The following is a 20,948-nucleotide window of genomic DNA, read 5'->3' as shown; positions in this document are numbered from 1 at the left end:
TTAACCTGACTGAGCCCCAGGTGCCCCATATATTAACCTTTATTTTAAAAAAATTTCAAATAGAGGGACGCCTGGGTGGCTCAGTCAGTTAAGTGTCTGCCTTCAGCTCGGGTCATGGTCTCAGGGTCCTGGGATCGAGCCCCGCATCGAGCTCCCTGCTCAGTGGCGAATCTGCTTCTCCCTCTCCTTCTACCTCTGTGATCTCTCTCTCTCTCTCTAATAAGTGAGTGGAATCTTAAAAAAAAAAATTCTTTTTTTCAAATAGAAAAGTTGAATAGTTGAAAGAATTCCCGTATCATCTTTACCCAGTTTCAACTGTACTTAATACTTCTTTTATATTATCTATTTATATATACACACACACACCTACATGTGATATATATGTGTGTGTATACTATTTTTTTCTGAACCATTTGAGAATGTCGCATATATCATGTGCCTTTATTCTGTGATAGAGTGTGCATTTCCTAAAAATATGGATATTCTCCCGTGTATCCACATTCACTAGCAAATTCATACTGTTAGCTGATCTTTAGTCCATATTCCAGTTTCGTTGTTTACTCCAATAATGTCCTTCATAGCACTCCCCTCACCACCACTGCCCATTGTCAGGAAATAGCATTTGGTTGTGATAGGGTTATCTTGTGATAGGTTTTTAATCTGAAACAGTTCTTTAGCTGTTTTTTTTCTTTTTCTTTCATACCACTGATATTTTTTAAGACTACAGGCCCTATAGTACTTTTTCTTTTTAAACGTTTCCAAATTAACATAAATGAGAGAATACAGTTGACCCCTGAACAATGTAGGGGTTAGGGGCACAGTTGAAAATCCATATGTTTGATACCCCAAAAACTTAACTACTAGTAGCCTACTTTGACCAACTTTACTGATAATATAAACAGTCACTACATATGTTATGTGTATTATATACTATATCCTTACAATAACATAAGCTGGAGAAAAGAAAATGTTAAGAAAATCATGAGGGGGGTGCCTGGGTGGCTCATTCGGTTAAGTGTCTGCCTTCAGCTTGGGTCATGATCCCGGGGTCCTGGGATCAAGCCCTGCATTAGGCTCCCTGCTCAGCGGAGAGCCTGCTTCTGCCTCTCACTTTGCCCCCTGCTCGTGTGCTCGCTCACTCACTCTCTCTCAAATAAATAAAAATCGTAAAAAAAAAAAAAAAAAGACTCATGAGGAACTACACTTGTGGTAACATAGCTTAATGTATAAACTTGTTGAATTACTGTGTTGTACACCTCAAACTAATGTAACATTGTCTGTCAACTATACTCAGATAATAAAAAAGAAAATCATGAGTTAGAGAAAATGTATTTGCAGTACTCTCTTGTATTTATCTTAAAAAATTACAGATATAAGTGGATCTGTGCAGTTCAAACCCCTTGTTGTTCAAGGGTCAACCGTATTACGAATTAGTTTAAACTTAACATAGCATTTTTTGCTTAAGTCAACTTTTTATTGAATTATAATAGTGCACAAATTGCATGTACAGTCTGGAGAATTTTCACAAAAGGGAAACGCCTGTGTATTGGCACCCAGAACAAGAAACAACTCAAGAATTGCCCTTGCCCATTATATTCTTTTCTAATATTAAATCACTATTTCTGTTGATCAATTTTGCTTGCATTTGAACTTTAGTAAATGAAATCATACAGTATGTATTTTTTAAGGTCTGGCTTCTTTTGTTTAACATTATGATTATGAAATTCTTCCCTGTTGTGGCATATAGAAATAGTTTATTTCACTGTTAACAAAGATGGATTGTTTCAGATCCCCTTTGGTAGTTTAGCCATATTTGGATTAATTATGCATGTGCATTTTGAAGTTTTCTGATTTGCTGACCTTGTTGCATATTTGGTCCCTGTACTCCATCAGTGTTTCAGTTCTCAACCATTTATAACTACAAGACAGTCTTTGCAGGGTATTTTTAAAGTAGCTTAATCCACTCATTTCATGCTTACTCAAGCGTCTCTAGATAGTATTCTTCTCACATGTTGATAATTGTTTTTTGGGTTATTGCTGGCTTACAAAGTAGTGTTTTTCATTTAAATCATCTGTCAGATCAGTAGAACTCTATTTTTCTCCTTTTAGCCCTGGTTTCCTGAGGTTCGTGAGGGTTTTGTGTGGCATGTCTTCAGATGAAAGGAAAGCATTCCTGCAGTTTACCACCGGTTGCTCAACTCTACCCCCAGGTGGACTGGCTAATCTGCATCCCAGGCTCACAGTTGTACGCAAGGTACAAACCTTAGCTAATAGGGAATCCAAATGGAATTTAGTTACTGCAGGATTGAAAGAAAGAAATATTTAAAGTCATGGCCTTCTGTTTTTCACTTTTCTTTTTGTAGGTTGATGCTACTGATGCAAGCTATCCATCAGTGAATACATGTGTGCATTATCTGAAGTTGCCTGAATATTCTTCGGAGGAGATCATGAGAGAGCGCCTACTAGCTGCTACCATGGAGAAAGGCTTTCATCTCAACTGAGCTTCGAAGTGGGAGACATCAGAGACTTTTAAAATACTAGTGAAGCCTCTTGTGTTTGTGTGCAGAGAAGTATATGATCCTCTACGCTAATGACACTTGCCTTTATTTCAACCATTAAGGCTTTAAGAACATGTGGAATAAGTTGGTTAGCTGCTAATGACAAAACAAACCCTTTAACTACCCAGCCAGCAAGTATATAGCACAGAACACTGTGTGTTGCTACAAGGGCTTAGTGACTGGAAAAAGGTGGTCCCTACTTGACTGTTCCAAAGAGCAGCTTCTCAGATCTTCAGTGTTCACTGGTAAATTTCTAACAGTGTATTTGTGTAAAGTTTGTCGTTTCATACTTCATACACTACAGTTGCCGTCACTGATCCCTGTTTTGCTGGCTTTTAAGCTACTCGGTCAAAAATCCTGCTTCCTTAAAACATAGAGAGTTAATGAGCATCTCAAGCTTTTTCTTTTCCTTTTTAATGATGCCTGCACTATCAGAGTATTCTAGTGTTCTCTCTTTTGTTTGGCATATAATCATGCACAACCTTTTTATTTCTTTGAGGTGGGAGTATATTTTTATTTCCTAAATGCCATACTATAAAGATCAAATTCTTAAGTGTGTTTGTGCAGCTCAGAAGTAAAGGTATATTAAGGGGAAAAAAGAAAAAACACTGGTCTAGATGCAAGGCACACTTAAAAGCAAGTTTTACTTTTGGTTGTATTTTCTTTGTATATTATAAACATTTATTTAACTTGTTGCAGTTTGAAGTAAAAAATTTCCAAAATGTATGCTCAACAATAATCATTAAAATGTTTGCAGCGTACAAAACTGTGTCACGTGACTATTTCACTGCAACGAGCAGACCTAAGAGCTTAACCAGATATTTTTTATTTTGAATCACTGAGATTTAGTTTTTTGAAATTGCTACATTTAGAAATGTATTTTTCTATAGTAAATACACTTACTGAAACTGGAAAGCTAGAAGAAATATATGTTCACATGCTTGTGATCCAACTGTTGGTGTGCTGTCTTATAGTATTCTTCAGCTAAGAATGGCCAAGTTATTTGTGTTAACTTTTTCAACACCACATCTGCTCCTTACCTTTGTATCTGCAGGGATGTGTAAGTCTAAGATCCAAGAATGATTTCTCAATGTTGTGTTAGTGTGAAAAGAAACCACCAGGATACTGCCATTTCCTGGTTTTGAAAAGGGCTTCTTCTGTTTCCGTTTTCCAAATCCCCTTGATGTATCACATCTGTGCCCTTAGGTGAAAGAACTGTCATTAGGCCTGATTAGCCAAATGGCTTTTTTAGGAGTGAAAATTTTGGAATTGCTTATTATTTACCTGTTTAAAAGGTACATTCCCTTTCTACATTAGAAGAGATACCTCCCACTGCAGTCAGCCGTTTGCGTACTGTTTCTATTCTCTGCGCAAGAATGTTGTGACAGGCTATCAGTGGCAGCATTTAAATAACTCATCTTGTTGTTAGTTTCACAGTTCTCTGTGAGAATAAAAGTTAAAATAAAACATAATAGCAATATTTAAATGTATGACCTATGCTTCAATCCAAAAAATAGTGGTGGTGATTGTCTCAATAAAGTCATGGATGCATGACTAAAACTTCATACTAGTGTTAGAGTTAAAATCCAATTTATGTGCTTAGTATTGCCATTTATCTAAGTCTGTAAAATGTCTGTCAATACCCAGCTTTTATCAAGACTAATCTAGCACAGGGCTCAGCAAACGATGGCCTGCTGCTTGCTTTGTATTGCCCACGTGCTAAGCATGGTTTTAAAATTTTTAAGTGGTTAAAAAAACAAAAAGAATAATATTTTATGATGTGGAAATTTTATGAAATTCAAATTTCAGTGTCCATAAATAAAGTTTTATTAGAACACAGCCATGCTCATTCCTTTACGTATTATCTGTGGCTGTTTTTACACTACAGTGGCAGAACTGTGTGTTTACAGCAGAGACCATATGGCCCACGAAGCCTAAAGTATTTACTATCTGGCCTTTTACAGAAGAGGTTTGCTGAATCCTGGTCTAGCACATTGCTGTAGCAGGTAAAATTGATGAGTCTTACACATTCAGTAAATGAAATGTCAGGAGTCTTCCTTCAAGATAAAGCTGACCAATCTGAGGCATAAATTTCATGAGTGTGAAAATCATTTAAAGCTGTTCACAATTCAGCAGTAAACATGAAAGGAAATTCTGACACAGCCTAGAAGAACAGATTGTCCTATTACAGTTCACTTTGCATGAATCAAGTGTTAGGAGACCTCTACTAGGGTCTCCACATGTATTAGGTTATTCGGCTTTCTTTCCTGTGGTATCTACCTCGTATTTTTTTTTTTTTTTTTTAATTGTTATTCTCTAAAGGTACTAAAATCTGTGCCAAGATGTTACCCAAGTGCTATTTTGGTGTGACCTAAAAATTAATTTTGTTCACTCCCTAGTTACTTCTGGTGTACCAGTTTCAGCAGTTACCTGAATGTGCTACTGATTAAGTGCCTACCAACTAGGACAGTGTTTCCCAACTAATATGTCTTAGACCTCCAAAGCACTTTGATCTAGACTGGGCTTTCCCCACACCTTGGCTACTTAATGCAAAGGGGGATCTATACACATGTACCATTTGCTGTTCTGGCGATCAGAAGCCTTTCTTCTGCCTTTCTGAATGAGTCCAACTTAGGTTTGCTTTTCGAATCCATTATTGCCCGGTTGCCTGGGTCTTAATAGATGCAAACTTTAAATATGTAAGTAGATTTTTAGAAAGAAAGATTTAAAAGATATCCTTCCCCCACCCCCACATATACAAGAGAGAGAAAAAAAGCAAACAGTACTGAATGAATCATCAATACCTGTAATGTCCATTTATGTTTTCTTTTGGAGGATAGAGTGTTGTAGATGAAAGAACTCTTAGAATTCCATAGGATGGCACAATATCTTAATGTACCAAGACTGTATTTCTATTTCTTCCATTTTATCTGCCTTCCTACCCAGTATGCACATAAACATGCTTTTACCTAAGACAGTTCTGTATACTCCTGTTGACTAAGTAGCAAAAGCATCTAGAAAAGTTTGGAAGGATCAGGCAGGTCATTGCTTTTTTATAGTGACTTAGTTTTCTTTGCTTCAAGACATTCCAGGAGAAGGGGTCAAAGGAATGAGTTAGGGAGGCAGGGGAGAACTCGGACTCATATCATGCTGACCTCAACAGAGATACTCTCTTGCGTTCTATTTTTAGACTTTGAACTAAATTTTCATTTACAAATTTTCTAATAAGACAAACCATTTACAATATGGCCTAAAGGATGGTTGTAACAGCTCTCTTTTAATGTGTAACCATTCATTTTTGGTAGTAACATTATAAGTGAATTAATTACATGATGACATTGTAATTGCCAAGTGCCAATAAAATGGTTATCAGGCTTTTCGAAACTGGCATAAAATTTAATTCTCAATTTTTATTAGGTACACAATTTTGTAAAGTTTTGACTTTTTAAATCATTTTAAGGAAAAAGCATTCAGAAAACATTCAAAGTACTATGTGTGTTTAAAATTTTATTGGCTGATAATTGTCACACATTCTTCCCATGCTGCTAATCCTGAATTAAATGTGCATAGGAAAGCAGAGAACAAAAAAGTTACCCTCAGAACTCAACAAAATTTGAACAAGTGGGGAAAAAATGCTTATGGTTAGAAAACAAAACTTGTCTCTTAGTTCAGAGAAAATATTTCTTTGAATACCATATTTTAAAATAAAGCTTTGTTTTCCATTTAGGAAATGTGGAAAACACCTATTTAAAATGTCTTTGGAAGGACACCCCATTTGCAATGTGCAGTCTTCCACATTTTTTGGGCTACAGATGTTGAGAGGTATTCCATGGTATTCTCACTTCTACAGGTTGATGTTGTCTGGCAGAGCCTTCCATCATTCAGCTTTCTGACATTTTATCAAGAATGAGTAGAGGGGCAAGAATTCTTGCCCGATTCGTTTCCACGATGCAGCCATTTAACACCATCTCATCCAAAATGATGTGCACTTTATCCAAATTAAACATTATCTAAGTTCATATTAAGGAAATTAGTTTTAGAGTTACAAAGATATTAACATGTAACATTAAGTAATAACTTTCGACTTAGCTTATAATTTTTCCCATGTAAATTAGTCTAAGCATGAAGTGTATTTGTTTTTTTTTACAGAACTTCTGAAATTAGATTTAAAATTGGTGTCCATGTTAGAAATTATTACTTTCATATCCACATACACACCTAGTTTCACTTTGGCTAAGCTAACTGGCCAGTAGGCATAGAAACAGAATAGCTACTACACATTTTAGCCAGAGGGAAAGTGACTCTACTAAGAACTAGAGAACAAAGCAAGTGACATTGGCAAGAGCATGACTGGACAAGAGCAGTGTTGTCTTCCCCAGACACTAATAATATCAACACTAATACACACGATGTTCCAGGCATTGTGTTGGGTGTTTTACATAATTTTTTCAGTCTTCTCTACAACTCTGTGATACAAATGTTACATATTATCCTAATTTTACATGGGAGCAAATAGGCTCAAAGCCATTGTCCAAGGTCACATGGCTGGTAATTGCCAGAGCTGGAATTTAAGCCCACAGCTTTGGTTTGATGGTTCTGCTTCCAGACTTCTCGGGAGGGGCCTGCGGCTACTGAGTATACAGCCTCCCTCAGCCCTCAAACCTCACCCCAAACCAAATGCCTTCACAAAACCTCGCGTCTTAAGCTATCTTTTCTCTCAGACTGAAGAAAAAATCACCAAGAGTAGATATGAATGAAGAAAGCAAGACAATGCTAATTCCCAAGTAGATAAAAATTCTGAAATTCATGAGAGTATCTTGCATGAATGAACAGTTCTAAAAATACTCCTTTGGGAATTATGGAGCCACCTCCGGGTACTGATGTTCCTAGTGGAAAGTTAGTATAGGGCATGGAGGGAGACGAAAATGTTGTTAGCCTATGAGGTCTTGCTAATTGGAAAGAGCCAATCCCCCCAGGAGCCCCTTCAGGAAACTTTCTTTTGTCAAAGGAGAAGGGGAACTAGAATGAGATGATAACAATATTGAATGGTTCTGAATTCTACACTTTAATAGCTTATTTTCATCTCTATTTAAAGAACATGATCCTGGTCTGTTTAAAAAAAAAAAAAAACCAAAACAGCTGATTGAAGCAGATGGTTTCAAATAGACAAACTTCAACAAATGAGTGACTTAAATGCACTAGGGGAGTTCATAATTAAATAGTGAATCTTTGTAAAGTGAATCGTTACCACCTGATTTTTTTCAATAATTCCAGATGTTCAAGTCTGTATTGTATTTGTTTAGTGAAATACGTCTGTAGAAAATGAGACAACCCTGTGAATGACTTTTAGGTTTCTGTTAGGCTTTGCATTAATATCTCATTAAGCTCTGTGCAAAGAGTCCTCTAGCAGAATAAACTGTTTTCCAGGAGCCCATGGGAACTGTCCTTAAATGACCCAGAAAAGAAAAAAAAAAAAAGCTTTACTCTGATAAGCCTATTAATAATGTCTTCCAATTATATAGATGATTGCTTTGTCCATGACCAAACTGGGACTGCAATATTAGGCCCTTGACTCAGTCAGACCCAGAAGCCAGACAAAGTAGAAATGTCAGCTGGGTACAAAGAAGCGGAGTTGGGGAGCATAGGTGGCTGTGTGAAAAATGGCCTGCAGAATCCCCCTGTCATATTCACTAAGGCACAATCCCCCTGTCATAGTCACTAAGGGCAATGAAAGCCTTGGTGCATTGAAAATGCCAACTCATCTAAGATGATTTTCTTGGGGCGCCTGGGTGGCTCAATTAGTTGGGCGACTGCCTTCGGCTCAGGTCATGATCCTGGAGTCCCAGGATCGAGTCCCGCGTCGGGCTCCCTGCTCAGCAGGGAGTCTGCTTCTCCCCCTGACCCTCCCCCCTCTCATGCTCTGTCTCTCTCTATCTCATTCTCTCTCTCAAATAAATAAAATCTTTAAAAAAATAAAATAAAATTTTCTTGGAGAGAGAAGGAGATCTAATTTTAATCTATTCTATTTGAATTGGTTCAGGGATTAAACTGCTCTGAAGACTGTGGCAAGTAGATGATCTAAAATTTAGATGTCCCCTTGAGCAAGAGGCCAATTGTTTGAAAGTCAGATGAGAATTTGCTGCTGAATCGTATCAACCACTGACATCCTCACATCGTAAGGACAAGGTCTTTCAGCAAGTCTGAATTTCCCAACATCCTAGAAACATGAGTTGCTCAGTGAGGTCATTCTGTACTGTGGGCATGTGACTGCCTGTCTTATCTGAGTAGCTGATTCAAACCCTTAATAACCACGTGGCTTTCCAGCACTATATGGGGAAACCACAGACCAAATCCAATGTGAGGGAAAGGCCTGAAAGCTGATGTCCCCCTGGAATCATGTGACTCCTTTAAAATAAGAATCCAGCTGTTGTTTACATCTTGATTTGGTTTATAAGCAACTTGTACACACTGGTGAAGCCAAGAGTAATGGCATTTGGGATACATGTCAGGGACCAAAAAAATGCCTTATATGCAAAGCCCCATGGCAATAAACAGGCAAACATGCTTTAGCCCTGACATCTGGAATAGGATGAAGCAAGAAAGGTCCAGGCTATTGGTCTATTAATGTGGTAGGCTGAGAATGACTATTTCAAGAGGGTCCTACCTTTGGGTTGTACTGAACTTAACTGACTTAAAGATCCCTAGGGTAACTTGGGCACCCTAAGGTTGGAACTGATAGGAACTACAGACAGCCTCCCAAAGAGCAGATTCAGAAAGCCCCATTTTCTCCCAATCCTGAAACCCAAGAGCCTTGCTATGTAATGTGGGTTGAAGTTGAACATAGTGCCACTTGAAACCAGTTTTTTAATTAAAGCGCTTGAAATGTTTCTGGTTCCTACATTGGAATTTCGGTCTCTGGATCATAAATCACTTTTTCAATATGGTATTTTAATATCACTGTGGTAGTCTAGTTATCCTTTCAAAAGAGAAAATCGAGCAGCATATATTCGAATGGGACCTGAAAAGCAATTCCCAGGCAGAGCCCAGCCTAGGAACTAAAATTTCTAACTCGAGATTTTGGTCCCAGATCCCTTGTCTTCTTTTTTTATTTCTTTTTCTAAGATCCTACCTAAGCAAAGTTCTTGATAAATTAAGTGGGGTGGGGAAAAACTTGCTCTCATATTTATACTTTAATTCAATTTGCCATGAAATTAGATAAACTGTGAAGGGCCTTTGTGTTCACATTTCCCACAGAAAAGGGAATACTCCTGTATAGAAGACTATCCTCATGAAGATCATGCACAGTCCTGGGTATACTCTCCTTGTAATACAGTCTGCTGTCCACTTTTAGGCTTGGTATTGTTCCTTGTTAATTAGGCCACTGAAAAGGAGTTTATCTTTTTTTTTTTTTAAAGATTTTATTTATTTATTTGACAGAGAGAGATGGCGAGAGAGGGAACACAAGCAGGGGGAGTAGGCGAGGGAGAAGCAGGCTTCCGGCTGAGCAGGGAGCCCGATGCGGGGCTGGATCCCAGGACCCTGAGATCATGACCTGAGCCAAAGGCAGACGCTTAACGACTGAGCCACCCAGGCGCCCCTATATATATTTTTTTTAATGGGTTTTTCCTTAAAGGTCCATTCATATTCTGAGATCAACAAGACAGCCAGGTGTAATTATTTTAAGTTTATATAAATTTATGTAAAATTACACAAATATGAAAGCATTGGGTCAAATGAGCCTGTCAATTTCTTTGGTTTTTCTCCTAACTCTGTTGCTCCTCCTAACTTGCTGTCATTGTTCCTGAGTAAAACAAACAGAACCTGGAAGCATGAAGCGAAAGGAGTGGGGGTAAGGCAGAGGGGTGGAACGGTAGTAGCAGATGCAAATGCACCTACAGGACGCAGTTCAAGGAAATACGGAGACAGCAAAGGCCAATGACAACCAGAGAAGCCCAGAAGGCAGAACTGTTCAATCTGGAACCTTCACACCCCATTCCCAGGTAAATGGCTGACTCCCTGGGGGACTGTTCATAATTCTGACTCTTCACTCATGACAGCACTGACTGCAGTTCTCATGCTGAGATGGTTTTGGCCCCCTTGCTTCTCAGTGCCTGCCCTTCCCAAAGACTGGACAAGCTGCATGGGCTAGTTCTCACGCTTTGCAGCCCTGCTTTTAATTTACATATTTTAAAAAGAAAGAAAAAGATGTTCAGAAATTAACGTGGGGGTGCCTGGGGGGCTTAGTCAGTTGGGTGTCCGACTCTTGATCTCAGCTCAGGTCTTGATCTTAGGGTCGTGAGTTCAAGCCCTGCATTGGGCTCCATGCTGGGCATGGAGCCGACTTGAAAAAAAAAATCATGAAATATGAACCCCACTTTTGCAGAGCATGCTCTTATCAAGACATTCAGATACTCTCTTTCATCATACCTGACTCCTCCAACCAAAGTCTAGTGTTTCTTCAAAACTTCTTTCCTACTTCAGGAAAAACTTCGACAACACCAAGATAGCACGGTGACAGGCACTTTACAAATGTTTTGTTAGAAACTAAACTGCCACAATCTACTCCAGACAATAACACATTTTTTAAAAACGTGTCAAATTTAATCTCATCTAATTTTATTTTTTTAAGGATTTTATTTATTTATTTGACACAGAGACAGAGAGCACAAGCAGAGGCAGAGACAGAGGGAGAAGCAGGCTCTCCGCCGAGCAGGGAGCCCGATGCGGGGCTCCATCCCAGGACCCTGGGATCATGACCTGAGCCGAAGGCAGACGCTCAACCGACTGAGCCACCCAGGCACTCCTATATCTAATTTTATAGCCCTGGAAACCCAGAGACTGGTACCAGCTCTGCCCCAAAGTAGCTCTATGGCTTGGGACACGTCACAGAACCCCTCTGGGCTTCAGGCTTTTCATCTAAAAATGAGGTTTTAACCTGGTGATGGTGTAGTTTTCTTCTAGCTCCAAAGTACTCAAATCCTAGGACTCTAAAAGTAACTTGCAGGGAGACGGGAGCTAGTTTACTCCTATCTGACATTATCAAGTCATTCCTGAGGTAATCACATACTCCATCGTACCTCATAAGAAATCCTTTGGTAATGACTCAATTATTGTAACCTTTCTGAGAGAACGTGGAGACAATTTCAGTTTATTTAGAAGCTACCACTTCGGTGTTGGGTGGCTTCCCTGGAGAACTTCTTTGTTCTTCTTGCCAGTATTTCCATAGCCCCTAGTTGAACAAGTACTTTAGTGATTTCTCATGAAGTCAGTGTGAAGTTAGCTCCTATTCAGAGAAGACCTATTCTGGTTTCTGGACCTTTAAGGTGTTTAGGATTTTAGGAAAGTAATGATGGAAGGAGAGGCTGATGGCCCACAGTGGGCTCTGGGTCCCGATAAGGGCCTGACTGCAGATCTCGGTGGTGCTGAATACTGTTGCCTGGCTGCCTTCATCCCTCCAGAGAGCACCACGGAACACAACTAGCTGAGTCACGGCGTGCAAGCAGCAGCGGAGGCCCTTCCTTCTCCCCTACCTTCAACTACAGTAAAGAGGTACTTTCACATCACCCACATGAGCTTTAACGTTCTAGAACTAATTGCTCAGGCTTTTGGGTTTTAAGGACTTAGAAAATAAAAACATGAATGTTCTAAAGATTTATTTAAAAGATTCTGGAATCAAGAAAACATTCTGGATTCTGGATTCCCTATATTTGTGGAGTAGGTGGCCCTGGAATATAAAAAGGGATTCTAGCCTGTTCCCCACTTTTTTCCCCATGTGTGTATGTGGGTTACCATCCCAGGCTCTCTGTCATTCCTGCCCCTAGTCATGGGGAGAGGTGTGTACAGGCCCTACCTACCAATAGGCCCTGGTATATGGGCACCCAGTGAATTCTGGGCACCCAGGTAGCTGGAGAATGATCAAGAAGTGGATTGGGTCTGGGCGCCTGGGTGGCTCAGTTGTTGAGCATCTGCTTGCGGCTCAGGTCATGATCCCGGGGTCCTGGGATTGAGCCCCGAGTCGGGCTCCCTGCTCAGCGGGAAGCCTGCTTCTCCCTCTTTTACTCCCCCTGCTTGTGTTCCCTCTCTCGCTGTGCCTCTCTCTGTCAAATAAATAAATAAAATCTTAAAAAAAAGAAAAAAAGAAGTGGATTGGGTCCCTCCAGGCTCTGGATCAGCATCCTCATCCCATGGAGAGGGATACTGCTCAAGGAGAGCCAGATGAAGCCCCCTAAGGCCCAGGGCCCAGGAAAGGGACCCTGGTTGTCCAAATCTGAAGGTAGTACTGCTACATTCCACTCTAGCCCAAATAAACCAAGTCTTTAAGCCACTTTAAAAGCACCAAATACCAAAAAGGCAGTTAAGGTTTTCTGTACGTTCACACATTAGTAGGTGTGCACTGAACTGAGGACGAGGCGGACATCTCCCCCACAGCGCTGTTCACTGGCGCCAGTCCCCTGAATATTTAGCAGAGGGGGTAGAGACAGCTCCTTTGAATTATGAATTGTCTGGCGAATACAGCAAATCTGGGGTTACAGAGCTGAACACATTTTGGAAAGCTCATTAGTTGATTCCTAAAAACCATCTTAATTCATAGAATTTGAAGGCTTGGGGTTTTTTTTTAGATTTTTAAAAAATTATTAAAGTACAATCTACTCCCCAACATGGGACTCAAACTCACGATCTCAAGATCAAGAGTTACATGCTCTAATGACTGAGCCAGCCAGGTGCCCCCAGAACTTGAAATCTTAAATACGTCTACTAAAGTATGTGATAGGGCAAACTTTCCCGATAGAAGCAGGGCCTCAGGAGTCCCCAGGCAGCATTTCAGCCCAGTGAGTAGAGGAGACTGTGAAGAGTGCACAGGAACTTACGCAGGGCACGTGAAGGATTTAGGTCACTGACATGCGTGGTCCCAAGGGTCTGCCCCACCTGACACTAACTGCAACACAGAGTTGCCGCTCAGTAGAAGCGCTTTCAAGAAGCCAGAATTTCTGTCCTAATTTCTTGTGCTTGGGTCATTTCTTCTTTCTTTCCTTTCTTTCTTTCTTTCTTTCTTTTTCTTTTCTTTCTTTCTTTCTTTCTTTCTTTCTTTCTTTCTTTCTCTTTCTTTCTTTTCTTTCTTTTTTTAAGATTTATTTATTCTAGAGAGAAAGAGAATGAGCACAGGGGGAGGGGCAGAGTGGGAGAGAGATGAGAAGCAGACTTCCTGCTGAGCGTGGAGCCCAATGCAATGTGGGGCTCGGGGGCTCGATCCCAGAAACCTGATATCATGACCGGAGCTGAAACCAAGCGTTGGACACTTAACCAACTGAGCCACCCAGGTGCCCCAGGTCACTCCCTTTTGAAATCCCATCTGTCTTGCTCTGTGATGTCAGTCTTACTAGCAGTAGAACAAGCCCATTCTAAGCGCCTGTAGATAAATGGTGCATTTTATTCCTCAAAGTCTAGCCATGTGGACTCTGCAAAGCTGCCCCATTCTTAGAACACTTCAGGGGAGTGAAGCTTCTGGATAAAAAGATGGCAAGTAAAGCGCTTCTTGGGAATTCCACAAGGTTTTGACTTCCATTCTCCTGGTGCTGCACCAAAGCCAAACCTTCGAGCGTGTCTATTCCATGTGGGCAGACAAGGAAGGCTTTCTTAAGCCTGAGCAAACACAAAGATAGGTGTAGTGAGTGTTGGGAGAACCAGCTCCAGGTTGCAACTCTATCAGCTGCTTGTTTTCAGCCTTTCAAGGCCAGAGGAAGCTTCCCTGTCCTAGCAGCCCTGACCAATGTTAGCTGCTTCAGCAGCGCTGGGGACGTGCTCCCAGGGCGGTGATGTGGAGCATCTCTGGCCCTACACAGAGGGGAGCGGGAAACAGGCTGCGCCTCTAAAAGGCTCCCCTGCCTTACTGTTACGAAATTGGTATAGAGAGGTCCTTCCCAGACATGTGATAGTTAGAATTATGCATGAGGCAGAGTAAAGGCATGGGTTTTAATTGGATCGTTTTCAGATGGCTAAGGGTGGAAACCTTTTAAGAATGTTAATAGAAGAGAGGGTACCCCGCAGCCTACCTGCCCCACCTGCTCCACTTTTAGGCCACTGGAGGTCCAAGTGAAATTTTGCCTAGAGCAAAGGCTTACATTTCCAGGTCTGGGCAGAATCAGTTCCCCTCTCTAAATGATGCAAAATTCCTAATCTGTCAGGTGGATACACCTAAGTAATTCCGAAGGATGGTAAATATATAAATTACTCAGAGGTACACCTGAAACTAACATAGTACATTAACTGTATTTCAATTAAAAAAAAAAAGTTAGGGGCGCCTGGGTGTCTCCGTTGTTAAGCGTCTGCCTTCGGCTCAGGTCATGATCCCAGGGTCCTGGGATCGAGCCCCACATCAGCCTCTCCCACTCCCCCTGCTTGTGTTCCCTCTCTCGCTGTCTCTCCCTGTCAAATGAATAAATAAATAAAATCTTTAAAAAAAATAAGAGGGGCGCCTGGGTGGCTCAGTCGTTAAGCGTCTGCCTTCAGCTCAGGTCATGATCCCGGGGTCCTGGGATCGAGCCCCGCATCGGACTCCCTGCTCAGCGGGAAGCCTGCTTCTCCCTCTCCCACTCCGCCTTGCTTGTGTTCCCTCTCTCGCTGTCTCTCTGTCAAAAAATAAAATCTTAAAAAAAAAAAGTTAGAGAAGAAGGGAAGGCAAAAATGAAACCAAGTAAAATAAAGGGAAAAGATACAAACTCTGTGCCTTAGTGTGGAAATTAAATTTGAACAATTACGCTGGAGCTCAGGGTGCCTGGCTGGCTCAGTCGGAGGAGCATGGGACTCTTGATCTTGGGGTTGTGAGTCTGAGCCCCATGTTGGGTGTGGAGATTACTTAAAAGTAAAATCTTAAAAAAAAAAAAGAATGCTGGAGATCATTACTTGGACCTATGCTATACACCAGAGGGCTATAAGACAAATCCGTCTCGGGGCACCTGGGTGGATCAGTCGTTGGGCGTCTGCCTTCGGCTCAGGTCATGATCCCAGGGTCCTGGGATCGAGCCCCGCATCGGGCTCCCTGCTCAGCGGGAAGCCTGCTTCTCCCTCTCCCACTCCGCCTGCTTGTGTTCCCTCTCTCGCTGTGTCTCTCTGTCAAATAAATAAATAAAATCTTTTAAAAAAAAAGACAAATCCGTCTCTACTTCTAATAAACATCTAGTCAATATATAAGACACTAGTTCAGCTGTAATATATACCCTGTTATATCTGATTCACTGTAATTCTCTGAACTTCTAGACTAGTTAGAGTCTCTTTTCCTGTTCTAGGTGTAAGATAACTCAGCTCAGTTACCTAGAGTCAAGGCAACATCAAATATTAAGGCTGAGAGGGTGTTAAAGCTCTTCTAGCCTAATTCTATTATTTTTTTTTTTTAAAGATTTTATTTATTTGACAGGGAGAGACATAGTGAGAGAGGGAACACAAGCAGGGGGAGTGGGAGAGGGAGAAGCAGGCTTCCTGCCGAGCAGGGAGCCCGATGCGGGGCTCGATCCCAGGACCCTGGGACCATGACCTGAGGCGAAGGCAGACGCTCAACGACTGAGCCCCCCAGGCGCCCCTTCTTCTATTATTTTGAGATGAAGGGGTTATCTGTCTGGTCCAACACCTGCAGTTCGTGGCAGGTTCAGAAGCAGAACTTGGATTTCTGTCCTCCCGGGGAGGTGTCTAACGGCTTCTTCTACCTTCCTGATGACTTTTTAAATCAAAAGGCATTTCTCTTATCTTCCTGTACAAGAGGACGAGATTTATTTTGAATTGCTTTAAAGGGCCTAGTTAAAATGGAATGTAACATGCTGAATAAAAATACACCTTAATATACAGTCTGGTCTTGGGTGTCCTAGGTCAAAGGGATCACAGATTTAGGTCACTCACCACTAGAGGGCACTCAGATGTTCCCAGTTAAAGAGGCTTCCAGATAGAGCCTGTAAATGGAGTTTATCAACACAATGACGTTTTCTATCAATAGTAGAAGCTAAATGGCCATTTCCCCCAGATAGGCTGATGTCTAATGTATATATACGTATATAGAAACATGTTATAATTAATATATATTTGTTATATTTGTTACTATTTTAGATTTAAGCCTGATATTTTCCCAAACGACTCTCATTTATTGCTTTCAAGCAGACTTTTGAAGTAAAAATTCACTTAAAAGTCACCTTGCCTCCAGAGCACTCACCCAAAGCCCAGTGGGCCCCTGCCAAAATCCACAGGCCTACAGTATTTGAAGCAAATAATGTTTGTTGCGGCGGGGGGGGGGGGGAGACGCTTGCATACTTTGATTTAAAAGGGAGAAGAAAGAGAAGAAGAAGAGAGCTTTCTCTGTTATAAAAGTAAATGAATACAAGCCAGGCAACTCTTTAACCCTCTAGTTTATCATCCTTGAAGGCCTTATTCTGATCATGTGAGGGATTTCTGGAGATTTAGACCTGGAGCCATGAAAATCCATTCTCTCTAGGAGGACCAAGCACTTTCTGGCTGTGTTATTCAAATTCTGTAAAGGTCTAATCTATATACTTAAAAGAAGTTACATTATTCTAACAGTTATTATCAACTACGACCATAGCATTGGCCTGTCTGAAAAATATAAGAATCTTAATAAGAATCATCTTTGTGAAAAAGGAGAGGGGTCTTTCTGCAAAGCTCCTGCACCTCCGACTATCTTGTCAGTTGTTGATGGATAATTAGCATTCTGGATTCTGGATTCTGCTGCATCCTTTTCCTGCCCCGTGGCACTTACCTGATCAGGACTACCCTGTGCTTTGCCAAGTACTGAGGAAAACCTGGCTCACAGCTTTGAAAAAGGATACATCTAATTCACTCTGGAAAAGAGAAAAAAGTACAAGGATGAGAATGAGACACTGGGGCACATGTTCTTAGCAGAGTTAGCAGCTGCTCTGGCCACAGGCTTGGGAGCAGGTCAGGGAGGCAGCTCTGTACATACAAGTCTGAGCAGGAAGGCCCTGGGTCTGGGACTGTGCTATTTATTTATTTATTTATTTATTTATTTATTTATTTATTTATGAGAGAGAGAATAAGAGAGAGAGAGCATGCATGCGCACACATGAGTGGGGGGGAGGGGAAGAGGGAGAGAATTTCAAGCAGACTCTGCACTGAGCGTGGAGCCTGATGCGGGCTTGATCTCATGACCCTGAGATCACAACCTGAGCTGAAACCAAGGGTCGGACACTGAACCCACTGCGCCACCCAGGCGCCCCCTGGACTGTGCTTCTTAAAAAAGGCTGCAGTTTGGAAGAATTTTGCCAACCAGTACAATTCATCCTTAGAACATAGACGGAATCAGGGCGCCTGGGTGGCTCAGTCGTTAAGCGTCTGCCTTCGGCTCAGGTCATGATCCCAGGGTCCTGGGACCAAGCCCCGTGTTGGGCTCCCTGCTCAGCGGGAAGCCTGCTTCTCCCTCTCCCACTCCCCCTGCTTGCGTTCCCTCTCTCGCTGTGTCTCTCTCTGTCAAATAAATAAATAAAATCTTAAAAAAAAAAAAGAACATAGAGGGAATAGATGACCTCAACCTTTACAGATGATAGCTAGTTTGATATGTGTATCAAAAACCTTAATAATATGCATGCCCTTTGAATCCATCAGTTTTACTTCTAGAAGTTTATCCTGAGGAAATAATTAGATAACAGGACAACAATGTGTGATAGGATGTTTAGGGTAATGTTTATAGTAGCAAATTACTGAAAACAAGCTAAGTATCTATCAAGGGGGGACTAGTTAAATATATTATTGCAGATCCACAAATGAGGCTATAGATATATAAGTACTGACATTGTTAAGTAAAAAAGCAAGTTGTAACATGGAATATACACTATTATCCCACGGATAGTGGAATAGTTAGATACAGTTATATAGTTAGATACAGACAGATACATAAAGTCTAAAAGGAAATGTACCTAATAGTATGTATCAGTAAGTTATGGGCTTACTCACAATCTTCTCCCCTTTTTGCTTATAGGTGTTTTCAATTTTTTTCAGTGATCAGAGATGTTTAGATCATAAAAAAAAATTATAGAGGGAGAAATAGTAAACAGAGTTAAATTCACATCTGAAAGGACTTAAGGTTTGTCAAGTGCAGCAATGATGACCCCAATCCTCAACAGCAACCGTCCTCTCTTGCCCTCAGGGGACCTAACCGGGTTGGCTTTTTGTTTTGAAATGTGATGCTGAGATGCTTCTTTCAGCCCAGACAGCATGAGACTGATCTCCAAATTTAAGATTTGGAAACCAAGATTAAAAATAGTCTCAGCAAGAATGTTTAAAACTCACAAACCCAAAAATAAATCTTAGATGACAAGGCATTCTCCGAGTGGGACAGATTCTATTTTCTTTCCCATAGTACTCTCTTCCCTCCTTTGTCTCTTCTTTTTGCTACTGTCATCCTAAACTGAACCATCTCACAGTACTGTTGGGAGTCCTGTGTAGTCACCAGTTTAAATTAAATTCTAATCTTTACTTCTGTGGTTTATGTGGTCACTGACTCTTTCCCCAGAATTACAGCAAGAATTCAGCAACATGCTATTTATTCTCAGTCACTGAATATAATAATAATAATTTAAAAAACCTTAGCAATGATAGTGCTTGTACTCACTCATGATTATCCCAGGTTTAAAATATTGCTTTTTTGGGAAATGTTATTCTTCTTGATAGGTGTTCCCTTAAGATGGCTAATCATGGCCAGCTCTGAATCACAGAGCCTGACTTGCAAACCAGTCTGTCTTAAGGGAGTGGTCGCTGCAATGAAGCAGGAACCAGAGCTGCGCTGTCTAATACGGTAACCACCAGCACCACTTGGCGAATCAAATGAATTAAGATTAAATTCCTCATTTCCGCCTTTATACTAATCACGCTTCCATGTGGCTAGTGCCTCCTGCACTGGATGGCACAGGTACAGAACATTCCTGTGGTGGTGGAAAGTTCTACTGGGCAGTGCTGAGTTATGGCACTCTCTCCAAGCAATCAATACAAAGATGGAGTTTGAGGCCAGCCTTATTGTCCCCTGACAATAACTGATTTCGTGGTGGTTATGAAATAGTCTAAAATTGACTTTGCTGATGGCTGCACGACTGTGTGTAAATATGAAAACCTATACAGGTTAAATGGGTGAGTTTCGGGGTATGTAAATTCTATTTCAATACAGCTGGGTTTTTTTTTGTTTTGTTTTGTTTTTTAGAAAAGGGGCTGTTGGGAGGTGTCTGGGTGGCTCAGTCGGTTAAGCATCCGACTCTTGGTTTAGGTTCAGGTCATGATCTCAGGGTCATGAGATCGAGCCCCGTGTCAGGCTCTGCTCTCAGGGGGAGTCTGCTTGGGATTCTCTCTCTCCCCCTCTGCCCCTCTCCCCACTCTTGCATGCACACCCTCTCTCTCTCTCAGAGAGATAAATAAAATCTTTAAAAAGGGGGCTGTTAGAAAGGAACTCATGTATTCCTTAAGGGGAGTTGGTTTTGACCATCAAAGCAAAGGTGTGGTTGGAAATGATTCCTAAACTAAAAAGGTTCCTAGTGCCTTAGGAAGGGAAACAGAAAAAAGAGAGAGAGAGAGAAAGTTAAATAGCAAAGTCTCTTAATTAAAAGAAAGGTGTAAAAGGTTCTTAGGCTTGTAGAACTGGTTCTTTATAAAGATCTAAGGCACACAGTGGTTTTTAACACTTTGGATGAGCCAGAAGGAAAGGGAAAGAAAATGTGGCATCATCTGAGTTTTAACTTTTACATGGGAAAGCTCTATATGAACACAGGTTCTTGATATAGACCATTTCTGGGAAACTGGGAGAAGGACATAAACCATTTCTTAGTCATTAGACTTACCACTCGGCTGAAGTACTCATCTAACACTTCCACAAAGTTATGGATGAATTCATAAATGGCCATCTCGTTCTGAAATAAAAAAGGAAGGGTACAATTAGTTTTAGTATGGCCCGTCTATAAATTAGACACTGACAAATATTCAGAATAGTTCTACGACTCACTTGTTTCAAAGAAGCTTACCCATAGAGGGAAAATCGAAAACCTTCACCTCTAAGACTTTAAGTCCTTAATGAACTTAGCTGGACTGAAATCAGATCGAGTCTAGTGATAAGGTTTTGAGTTCTGCTCCCTGACTTTATCATCAACTGGCTGAAACAGTGTTTCAGGTTCTTCATGCCACCAATTTTCCATTTGGGAAGATGGGAAACTACCTCTAGGTTTGGTTCATGGATAAAAAACAATCAACTGAAATTCTGAAGTATCTTAAATCTTAAATGCTTTTCATGGATTCAGTAGCCATAGGTTCTGTTGACCTGGGAATGATGTTTCTGGAAAGGTGAACTAAATCTGAGGAAATTCAGTCACAACACAATCATATTTATAGTTTGCTCTG

At 40.9% G+C, this 20,948-nt stretch overlaps 2 protein-coding genes across 12 annotated transcripts in view; one reads left to right on the top strand and one right to left on the bottom strand.

The window, feature by feature from the left end:
- The window catches only part of HECTD1 (HECT domain E3 ubiquitin protein ligase 1), an 86,776-nt gene extending 83,452 nt beyond the window's left edge, over positions 1-3,324 (top strand). For all 11 annotated transcript variants that reach the window (XM_036093102.2, XM_078053535.1, XM_036093106.2 and 8 more), the window contains 2 exons: positions 2,110-2,254; positions 2,364-3,324. In XM_036093102.2, coding sequence (XP_035948995.2) covers positions 2,110-2,254; positions 2,364-2,501 — 283 coding nt within the window. In that variant the 3' untranslated portion in view covers positions 2,502-3,324. The remainder of the gene's footprint in view (positions 1-2,109; positions 2,255-2,363) is intronic.
- Positions 3,325-5,814: 2,490 nt separating this feature from the next.
- Positions 5,815-20,948, bottom strand: part of AP4S1 (adaptor related protein complex 4 subunit sigma 1) — a 45,666-nt gene continuing 30,532 nt past the window's right edge. Inside the window, exons 4-6 of the mRNA XM_036093134.2 lie at positions 20,396-20,464; positions 17,384-17,395; positions 5,815-6,568 (exon numbers count right to left, since the gene is read on the bottom strand). Coding sequence (XP_035949027.1) covers positions 6,440-6,568; positions 17,384-17,395; positions 20,396-20,464 — 210 coding nt within the window. The 3' untranslated portion in view covers positions 5,815-6,439. The remainder of the gene's footprint in view (positions 6,569-17,383; positions 17,396-20,395; positions 20,465-20,948) is intronic.

The sequence above is a fragment of the Halichoerus grypus genome, chromosome 8, assembly GCF_964656455.1.
Source record: "Halichoerus grypus chromosome 8, mHalGry1.hap1.1, whole genome shotgun sequence".
Lineage (NCBI taxonomy): Eukaryota > Metazoa > Chordata > Mammalia > Carnivora > Phocidae > Halichoerus > Halichoerus grypus.
The sequence above is the reverse complement of the archived record's forward strand: the minus strand, read 5'-3'. Positions and strand labels throughout refer to the sequence as shown.